Source organism: Ruditapes philippinarum, unplaced genomic scaffold, assembly GCF_026571515.1.
Source record: "Ruditapes philippinarum isolate M1 unplaced genomic scaffold, ASM2657151v2 ctg23609_1_1_1_1, whole genome shotgun sequence".
In the NCBI taxonomy this organism is placed as follows: domain Eukaryota; kingdom Metazoa; phylum Mollusca; class Bivalvia; order Venerida; family Veneridae; genus Ruditapes; species Ruditapes philippinarum.
The window spans coordinates 12349-24019 of NW_026851733.1; the positions used below are offsets into that span (position 1 = coordinate 12349).

At 33.1% G+C, this 11671-nt stretch overlaps 1 protein-coding gene across 1 annotated transcript; it reads left to right on the plus strand.

Moving 5' to 3' along the window:
• Positions 1-3462: 3462 nt before the first annotated feature.
• LOC132738427 (C4b-binding protein alpha chain-like) lies at positions 3463-10892 on the plus strand (the record flags this gene model as incomplete). The annotated part of the gene is made up of 5 exons (XM_060725925.1): positions 3463-3481; positions 3520-3656; positions 5598-5711; positions 6475-6654; positions 10862-10892. Coding segments are annotated over exons 2-5 (380 nt in total), but the record flags the coding sequence as incomplete, so codon positions are not given.
• Between the last annotated feature and the right edge of the window lie 779 nt (positions 10893-11671).

Below are 11671 nucleotides of genomic sequence, written 5' to 3' on the forward strand. Positions count from 1 at the left end.
TCGGAAGATTCCGGGAGGAAGAAAGTTGCTGGCTGGTGTCGTGTGAATTTCCAAATTAAAAAACGAGGACATTTGTGCTCTGAAAAGACGCCTTGTCCGTTGCCGTCCCAAAGGCAAAAATTACGCGTGTTTAAGAGAAATTGTCCCCAATATAAAGCCAGTATCAATGGCGATAATTCAACAAAGGGGAGTAACTATGTATAATCATTACACTATACATTATCAAGGAAGGTTATTTAGCGTTTTGTTTCAGTTCGAAAATTCAGCTGTTTAATCAGTTAAGTAATGAATTTACGGTGCTCTGTTTGAGTAAAACATTCATCTCGTTTACTTGAGCATTTTGAGCTATTGAATTCATGACTGTGTAATATACCAGTTGATTGTAAAACTTTCAGGACCGAACTCCTCCCATCCCCTCTTTGACCCTTACACACGATCTTTCAACAACACGCACAATATTTATGACATTTGAACTTGAATTATTGTTTCTGTTAAAAAGATAATAATGTTTCTTGTAGACGGCTTTGAAATTAAGATTTATAATCTCATCCGAAAGACTGATTCGTAAATTTAGTTGACCACCCCGGGTATCGAGATCATGTTCTTTTAAGGGACAAGAAAATACATTTGTCTCATATCATCTTCTATAAATTATTTGCCGGTAGAATTTTTTTAAGAATCGAAATTCGCCGTTTTATCTCATGACAAGTGTAATTTTCAAAAGGTTTCCTACTCCCTTTTTATGAAATCTTAAACTTAAAACCTGCAGTGGAACTAATAATTCTGATATTTCAAATTGAAGAAATTGCTTTAGTTGAATCTGAAGGCGTACATTGAAACATACGGAATCCCGGTCACGATTGTACAATGGTGAAAGCGTGATGGCACGATTTTGAAAACACAATGCTACGATTGGGGAAAATACGATGGTACGATGATGAAACTGCGATGGAATGATGATGAAACCGCGATATTATTGTCATCATCGTGATTTCACCATCGTGCCATGTTGTTTCATCATTGCGTCGTCGTGTTTTCAGCATCGGTCCATCGTACTTTCACCATTGAAATATCGTGCATAGCGAACAAATTTTACTTATGTCCAAACGGAACACCGTAATCGGAGGAAATCTAACGATCATCGGATGTTTCTAAATTCAAAACTTCACCATTTTTATGTTAAAATTCTGCTGAAGCCGGTGCTAGCAGGCTCGGACGGAAGTTTGCACTTGATAGTACCGTCAATGAACAGGCTCCATCAAACCGAGCCTGTGACATTTTCAATCTTGCCGTTTTGCATTGCTATTTTCTCTCTTTTATCGTTTCGCGTCTCGCCAGAATCTCGCGTCTGGTTCGCATCTCGTACGTCGACACGAGACAAGAAAATTCTTCGAGGCCATAAACCGCTAAATAGTATTCTATAAAACTGACATTTTTCAGAGCTACAAAACACAGCTAGACACATTTAAGTCTCATTTTAAAGAGTTATGACAAAACTAATATAAAATGATGAGAAAAGTAGGGGTCGTGCATCTTTTAAGAAAACTTTCTAGCGTCACATTTGTTACTCTAAAATATGGTATGAAGTGGAAGAACCACCAATACAAAAATTGAAATTCACTTTATCAAACACAACATTTGCTCGCATTCCTTTTCTACCAAAATGTCAAAAACATACTTATGGTGAAATTAAAACAGAAAACAGCTTAAATTTAGACGAACGTCTATGGCCATGTAGAGTAAAAGATAACGTTCAATAACCTGTCCGCTATTAAGCGAAAAGGCCAGATGGCGAGCTTGTTATTTTACTATAATTCAGCAAGTCTTATCCCTTTCGCTGCCAGAGGGTTATTGTTTTATTGATCACCTATTTGCCAGGGAGTTTTCTAAGAAATTACTATAATATCAATTAATATAATTATTATTATTTGTTATTTGTATTATAATAATTATATATGTTTCCAAATCTGTTAGTATAATAATAATTAGTGTCGATGGTATATATTTTTTTATATTTATTATTATTTTCATTATTATTATTATTAATTCATTATTATTATAGAAATACACCGAAAATAACAGGGACGGCATAAGCCGTCCCTATGGCAGTGAAAGGGATAAATAAAGGGACCCCACTGAGATTTTTTGACATGACGGGACTGGAAAAAAATCTTTTGAGATTATTACTCCATCTCAAGTAGGTCTATACCAACAATTTATGTGCAAACTTTCAGATCATGAGCTCGCTTCGTTTTTCCAGAAAAATTGTTTTAATTTTCAAAAATGACCTTAAATTGAAAAGCGTTGCACTTGAATCGGACTGAGAATAACACAAACATATGATTTTCAGTGTATTTCTGGGTATATTTCTTGATTATCTTTTGCATATATTTCTGTTTTAGGTGCCCCAATTGAAAAATTAAAATTTTATGTTTTAAGGCTGATGAACCTCAGTGGAGTTCCTTTAAATCAATTAAATCACATTTCAAATGTCTACTGTAATTTATCTGTCAATATACGTATACATACTTCTGTCTGTCAATATACATGTACCTGTATATAATTGTGTCTGTCTTCTTTATTAAATAAGATTCACTGAATGATCTTTATAATTACTTGTAATATGTTTATTTGTTTTTTAAATTTGTATTTTGACGTCTTGTTTGAGATATGCAGGCTTCATAAGCTCAGATCCCCTTTCAAAATTCCATTTTTTTTGTTCCGCCTATTGTTTCTTGTTTAGGGGCACAAGTATTCTTTTACTTGCTTTTCATTGAATGGCACTACTGTGTCACATTGAAGGTTCCATGATAACCGCCGTATGAACACATCTGCAGACGTTTCTTAAATCAAATTTCACCATTTTGTAATTAATTGTTGAATTCTGCTTAAGTCGGTGCTAGGGAGCGTGGAGGTTACTTGCCCGTTTCAGTACCGTTCATGTTCAGGCTCAATCAACTGAGTCTTTTTCAGTTTTGTCATGTTGGGTTTTCTTTAGGGATTCTGCATTTTATGTTTATTGAAGGCCTTGTTGAAAATAAGATTTAGCATTATATACGTTATGTTTCATGCTTTGATGTATTGTCTTAATAAGCTACCTTCGTTATGATCAAAGAATATAAAGTTATGTGTCGTAAAGGTAGCAAAATGTAAACAAAGTGGTAATTTGACTTCCATACAAAATAAAATGCTATTTCACTATAATATTACCATAAAGAAGCAAAAGTCCATGTATATAGCAAATGAATATGTTTTTGGCGTGACATGCGTTCTGTAAAGACGTACGCACCTTTGGCGTGCGTCTTTTCGGCTGACACGTCATTGGTTTTATATACATGTATAAGACAAGATCTGTGTGAAATAAGTGCAACTCTAGCAGACGACATATTAATTCAGATTTAGACACTTAAGATAACATTTTGCCCTCTCGACGTAAACTAGGTTTAATTTTCAACTTCTCTACGCCGTGGTCTACGAGTGTGCGCGGTCTACTTTTTCTGTGACAGACAGTTAGAAGCAGCGCGGACTACTTTTTCTGTGACAGACAGTTAGAAGCAGACGGTAGTCAACAGCAGACGACAGGTTCTAGCCAAACAGGAAAATGATCAGGATTTTGGTTTTTCTCGTCGCGAGCAATGCTTTTGTTGCATCGAAAGGTATGATTCTTTTTTCTTTTCTTTTTAACTTGATGGTCCTTCTTGCACTATTTTCCTAGCATTCTTACTCTTAAATAATAATGATAATAATAATAATAATAATAATAATAATAATAATAATAAGAAGAAGAAGAAGAAGAAGAAGAAGAAGAATAAAAAAGAAGAAGAAGAATAGAAAATTAAAGGAATTACAATATTTGCCAAACCTTGTCTCGAATTACGGATCTATTTTACTACTATGTTTGAGACAAATCATAAGGTCAGTTTGAATCGTATCGTAGAAAAAAAAGTTTGTAGAAGTAAAGTTTAATGGTAGTGAAGTCAAAATTTTAATCACAAACATTCGGTAGGTCCTAACAATCGCAACTTCTCGGCCCTTTCCGTCCAACTTCGGATAAGAACCTTGAACACTCTGGTATTAATAAGAATTGATACGGTATTGCGACCACACTTACACTTAATCATTTAAAACCAGTTTCGTCTTGAAAAAAAAAGATATATATATGAATGTCATTTTGCATTCTTCATATTCATGTTCTGAAAAAAATACAAAACCTATTTACCTGTTGAGATAGTTCGGACTTGGTTATAATTGTATGTAAATGGGCAATCTTAAACTGGTTCTTATATTTGACATACATATGTTTCATTGTTATATTACCGAAGTACACTTAATTTTCTGCTGGAGGTCAATGAAAACAGTCGTAACATATTATACAGATTAAATCCTTTTTTCGAAGTCAAAAATAACGTGATGGAACTACTTTATTTCTGTATTATATCCGAGATGTTCATTGATGGTCGACCTGGTGTTCCCAATGAGTTTTGGTTTTGTTTATCCGGGAAGGTTAAGTCTCACCATACACCGTTTTTATGATATCGCAGGCTACGTCCTCGGCACACTCAAAAATATTGTCCGTTTTAGTTCGTAGAAAGTAGTCACTTTTTAGTCATATTCTGGATTCCAAAATCCTTGTTGAGAATAATACTGTCTTCAACTATTATCATCAATATTACCCAAGTCAAATGATGCAATGCAATCTTTGTTCAGAAATTCCTGAGAAGGAAAAGTAAAATAATAAAAATCTAGCAAATTTATAGAATTTGTGATCCGGTCATTGTAAACTTGAAACCGTACAATATCCCAAAATCCTACAGTATGGACAGTATTCTTAATATCTACTAACACCCTCCCCAACTTTTTATATTTTTCAAAAATCAACAGCAGACAAATTTAGTAATTTTGTAACTGAGTTTGAGGTAATGAATATGACCAATCGCATATTCTCGGTCCTTTCCGTCAAACTTCGGATACGAATATATCCAATAGAAAATTGTTGGCAATTTCCGTCAGTCTTCGGATAAGGTTATCATAATTAATATGTTCCGATTGGAATAAAATCTACTTCATTGATAATAGCAGAGATGTGTTCCGATTGGAATATGACCTTCTTAAATATATAATGAGGAAAAAAATTTGTCGGCTATTCTCGCCGTACATTGCCTGTTTTATGGCAATCAGAATACCACATGATAACAAAATGAATGAAGAAAAAAAAAGTCCCAAAAAGGAACGGAGTCTGCCATGTTTCATTGTTTTGTCGGGTTACCTATATATCGAATTGAAATCTATCTTTACGTACTAATCTCAAAACAAATGTATATAGGCTCCTGCACGGTAAATTTTATATGGAATAATATTTTTCTCCAAAGAAGATCACTCGCTCTATTAACATTTTTTTTTCGAACACTCGACTGAACGCCATTCCTAGCATTTTAAAACATCATATAAATCCTCCTAACAAAGCCACGCTTATACATATAATAAAGGTGCTCAAATTACTTTAAGAAACAATGAAATACAATGTTGAATACATATTTATATACATCTATTTATAAACAAACACCTTAATACAGCAAGGGTTTCTTCTCTATTTATAGTTTTGCAGGTACCCGATAAACGCAGCCATAATCACGGACCTGATTGGGTAGATCATTGCTGGGATTACGCGACTAATCATATCAGGGATCCTTTCTGCCCACATGCGCTGCCGAGTAAGTTATGAACATTTCGATAAACGTGTTGATGAATGACAATGATGATTGATTGATGTTGGTGATGATGATGATGATGATGATGATGATGTTTATGCCCATGAGAATTATGATATCTACACACTTTTGAAATTAGCTTTAACAAGATTTATTTCAATTTGTTAAACATAAATACATGTATATATCTAATTAGCATATACATTGTGCAAGATTGGAAAACAGGTCAAGTGTGACTTATGTAAATTCCTTTTCTTATAGGAAAAATAGGCACACATTTGGTTGATTTCAATTTATATTCCCTATAAGGTTTCATGATACTTGAAATGTTGATTATTAATTTATTAGTGATGATGAAAATGATGATGATTGGTGATAAAAATAGTGATTATGATTGAAGATACAATTAGTGATGATGTTGATATGATGATGGCAATCGTAACGACAATGCTGATGATGATAAGTTTGACATTCAGATATTTTGCTGTCGCTCAGTGATTTAAATGTTTCTTTCATTGAAAGGTTCAAGACACTTTCGACTGCAACTATTAAAAGCAAACATGCGTAAACAGCTTTTGAGAAAAAAAAACTTACAATTTTGAGAAATGTTTAAATACTCACAATCAACAGGTCATGGCAAAATTGGTTATTATTATTATTTTTTTCATCATCATCACAATTAGAATTATTCAATCACATATTTACATACTTGATACTATTCTTACCGATTATACATATAAATAACATTCAAATGTATATAATTTAGATTGCACCGACGCACCGATTGTTGACCATGGAAGTCATAACAGCGTATATAGTAAAACTGTTAATTCGACCTTGACCTACACTTGTGACACCGGATATTACATCACTGGACCGGAAGTAGTTACCTGCGTTAAGAGTGGCCAAACAGTGCAATGGACAGCACCACCTGTTTGCAATAAAGGTAAGTTTTCTATATTATGTAAGATTTTCAGTCTTGTTTGAGCTGTAATAGTAATTGTTTGAGTTTTTTGCCAATGTATATTGTGATTAACTGATGTATCGGCCGGTAACTAAACATTGTCTTATCGTTTAATATGTTTCTATCATCATTTAACAAACCAATTTCTATATCGATAAATATTTATTGTAATATCAGCCAATTTCTATTGTTTGAATAGCCGATATTAATTGTTCTTTCGGCCAGTATCTATTATTGTGTCGGTCGATATTTAATGTTATATGAGCCAATTGTTCTATTGGCCAATGCATGTCTTTTGTTATATCAACCAATGTCTATTGTAATATCGGCCAATATCTATATTGTTAAAATGGATAATATCTATAACAAGAGATTTATTATTATTTTGGTTAACATTTATTGTTATATTGATAAAGATCTATTGTTATATCGGTCAATATCTATTGTTGTATCGTCCAAAAATTTTGTGCCATTCAATATTTATTGTGATATCGGCCAATATCTAATTTATAGGTCAATATCTATTATCATTTCGTTAAAAATTATTGTGTTATGTCGGTCATTATCTATTGTCGGCCAATATCTAATTTATAGGCCAATATCTATTATTATTTCTTTAAAAATTATTGTGTTATGTCGGTCATTATCTATTGTTTTATCTTCCAATGTCTACTGCTACATCGGCCTTTAACGATTGTTAAACATGAGCCAGTATTTATTGTTGTATCGGCAAGTATCTATTTTATAGCCCAATATCTATTGTGATATAAGCCAATATTTATTGTTGTATCGGCAAGTATCTATTTTATAGCCCAATATCTATTGTTATATAAGCCAATATTTATTGTTGTATCGGCAAGTATCTATTTTATAGGCCAATATCTATTGTTATATAAGCCAATATTTATTGTTGTATCGGCAAGTATCTATTTTATAGCCCAATATCTATTGTTATATAAGCCAATATTTATTGTTGTATCGGCAAGTATCTATTTTATAGGCCAATATCTATTGTTATATAAGCCATTATTTATTGTTGTATCGGCAAGTATCTATTTTATTGGCCAATATCTATTGTTATATAAGCCAATAATTATTGTTGTATTGGCAAGTATCTATTTTATAGCCCAATATCTATTGTTATATAAGCCAATATTTATTGTTGTATCGGCAAGTATCTATTTTATAGGACAATATCTATTGTTATATAAGCCAATATTTATTGTTGTATCGGCAAGTATCTATTTTATAGGCCAATATCTATTGTTATATAAGCCAATATTTATTGTTGTATCGGCAAGTATCTATTTTATAGCCCAATATCTATTGTTATATAAGCCAATATTTATTGTTGTATCGGCAAGTATCTATTTTATAGGCCAATATCTATTGTTATATAAGCCAATATTTATTGTTGTATCGGCAAGTATCTATTTTATAGGCCAATATCTATTGTTATATAAGCCAATATTTATTGTTGTATCGGCAAGTATCTATTTTATAGCCCAATATCTATTGTTATATAAGCCAATATTTATTGTTGTATCGGCAAGTATCTATTTTATAGCCCAATATCTATTGTTATATAAGCCAATATTTATTGTTGTATCGGCAAGTATCTATTTTATAGCCCAATATCTATTGTTATATAAGCCAATATTTATTGTTGTATCGGCAAGTATCTATTTTATAGGCCAATATCTATTGTTATATAAGCCAATATTTATTGTTGTATCGGCAAGTATCTATTTTATAGCCCAATATCTATTGTTATATAAGCCAATATTTAATGTTGTATCGACAAGTATCTATTTTATAGGCTAATATTTATTGTTATATAAGCCAATATTATTGTTGTATCGGCAAGTATCTATTTTTTAGCCCAATATCTATTGTTATATAAGCCAATATTTATTGTTGTATCGGCAAGTATCTATTTTATAGCCCAATATCTATTGTTATATAAGCCAATATTTATTGTTGTATCGGCAAGTATCTATTTTATAGGCCAATATCTATTGTTATATAAGCCAATATTTATTGTTGTATCGACAAGTATCTATTTTATAGGCCAATATTTATTGTTATATAAGCCAATATTTATTGTTGTATCGGCAAGTATCTATTTTATAGCCCAATATACTATTGTTATATAAGCCAATATATATTGTTGTATCGGCAAGTATCTATTTTATAGCCCAATATCTATTGTTATATAAGCCAATATTTATTGTTGTATCGGCAAGTATCTATTTTTAGCCCAATATCTATTGTTATAAGCCAATAAGCTTAGTAGGCCCAATATTTATTTAAGCCAATATATATTGTTGTATCGGCAAGTATCTATTTTATAGCCCAATATCTATTGTTATATAAGCCAATATTTATTGTTGTATCGGCAAGTATCTATTTTATAGGCCAATATCTATTGTTATATAAGCCAATATTTATTGTTGTATCAAGAAGACAAGTATCTATGTATTTATAGGCCAATAAGTATTGTTATATATTTAAGCATTAAAATCGCGTTTAATTTCTAAAATTATTGCACCTTAAAGTACACATTATAAAATTTAAGCCAAAAAAATGTTTAAAACGTAGGGTGATTTTATTCTATTAGTTTTGGTAACTGCTGTATATCTTCCAAATTATTTAAAGAAAAAGCTAAATTAGGCGGTCTTATTTTCTCATATATTGTCAAATGAGGTCAATAAGAATTGAGGAAGTTAAAGATATTTGGCAGTTACCAAAATTAATGTCACCTAGGTTATTTAATGGTTCACTTTAGTGATAAGAAAGACGACATGAAATAAAATCACCCTAGGTCATACATGTAGGCTAAATTTTATATATGTGTATTCATAGAAATGCCATAATTCAGAAATAATTGAGATAATGCTTATGCAAAAGATTTTAAACTTTCTTTTAAGAAATCTTTACTGTGTACATTGAAATAGCGTAGCTTGACGTACTTAAAATGAATTAATAGGTTTATACGTTATCAATCGAAACTTTTTGGCCCTTTCCGTCAGTCTTCGGATAAGGATTGATTATAGCCGAGGGGTTTTTCCGAGAGGAAAATTTGGCCCTTTAAGGGTGGGAAATTTGGTTTAAAAAAAGGGGGAAAGGGAAAAAGTAAATTAAGGATGTTTTTGGATCAAACAAAATTTTTGTTTTTGGGTCCCAATTGTATGAACTATTTGAATAAGTCCCTTTTTGCTATGTTTTGTTCCCTATAACTCTTCCAAACCTCCTATTTTCCCCCTTTCCCCGACCTTTGTTCAAACCCCGCTTTTAACCATGTTTTTAAACTCCTGAACCTTTTGTTTTTTAAATTTCAACCCTTTGTTTCACTCTCCCCAAATTTTGTTTCACTCTCCCCAAAACCCTTTTTTTTCACTCTTCCAAATGTCCAAAATCAAAAAAATTCCTGTTATTGATTCTAAGGTTTTTATGAACTATTTTTAATAAAGTCTATTTTTTGCTATTAGTTATGTCCCTATACTCTCTCCAACCTTCCGTTTTACACTCTTTCAACCTCCGTTTCAAACTCTCCCCAGTCTTCGTTTCACGTTCCCCAGCCTTTGTTTCACTCTCGCCTAATATTCATTTCACTCTCCTGAACCTTCGGTTTTAGCACTCTTCAACCTTCGTTTTTTTCACTCTTCCCAGCCTTCGTTTCACGAGCTCCCCAGCCTTTGTTTCACTCCCCCAATATTCATTTTCCACTCTCCTCAACCTTCGTTTACTCTCCCCAGCCCTCGTTTCACCATTTGGGGTTTTACACTCCTGCACCCTTCGTTTTACACTCCCAACCTTTGCTTCACTCTCCCAAACATTTGTTTTCACACTGCCTTCATACCTTCGTTTCACCCTCCCCTCAACATAAAATTTCGTTTCTAAAACTTCCCCTTTCTCCCCAAACCTTTCGTTTCACCTCTCCCCCAACCTTCGTTTCACTCTCTACTCTCTTTCCCAAACCCTTCCCTTTTTAAAATCTTTTTTCCCAACCTTAGTTTTAAACCCCCCCCCGACCTTTGTTTACCTCTCCAACCTTCGTTTTTATTCTCTCCCCAACCTTCGTTTCAAACCCTCCCACTTTTTCAAATCTCCCCCTCTAGTTTTAACTCTCCCCCCATTCGGGTTTCCCCACTCCCCCCAAAGTTCTTTTTTCTATCTTTTTTAAAAGGTTGTGACGAAAGCCCCTGTAGTTGGGTCAGGTAAATCCCTAAAAAAAGAAATACAAAAAGGGGACGCTTGGGGGGCAATCTCCCTTTTACGTTTTCGATGGGCGGGTTATTATTTTGAAAGGAAAGGGGAAATAGCAAAAATTGGGGGAAACATCTGGCAGTTTAGGGTCCCAAAAAAAGGTCGGGGGAGACACCTCAATGCAAAAGGTTAGGGGGTTTGTTACAAATTTCATAAACCCAAAATCGGACCCCCTTGCCCTCCCCCCAAAAAAAAGGAAAAAAAATCTATATAGGTTGATTTCTCTATTTAAAAGTTTATAAATGGTTTTTTCCCCGATTTAAAAAATGTTTTGGGCTTAAAACATTTTAAAGATCTCACCTATTGAAGGCCTTTAAAAATTTTCCCTATGTTTTTTTGGGCCCTTTAATAGTTCTCTGTTTTTTCCCCGTAGTTAGATTTTTGCGGTGCATAGGGAAAACCCCATAAAGTAAGGGGGCAAAATAAAAAATTTTTTAACTAAATCACACGATGTTATGACAAACAAAGGGGGGCTGGGAAAATCGTCTGGGTAATTTTTGGGGTTTTACGTGTACAGGCTTTTCCCGGAAGAAATATCAATAAAAAATTTTGTCGCGATAAAACCCGGTTTTAAACGTTACAAAGTTTATGTCAGGGGGCGTGTGGTTTTTTTAAAGCAGAGATAATGTCAATTTCCCAAAAAAAGTTAAACCCCTGGGAAAATATATACGGGGACGGTTATTACCCGGGAAAGGATGGCAATTTGGGCCCTTACATTTTTTCGGGAAGG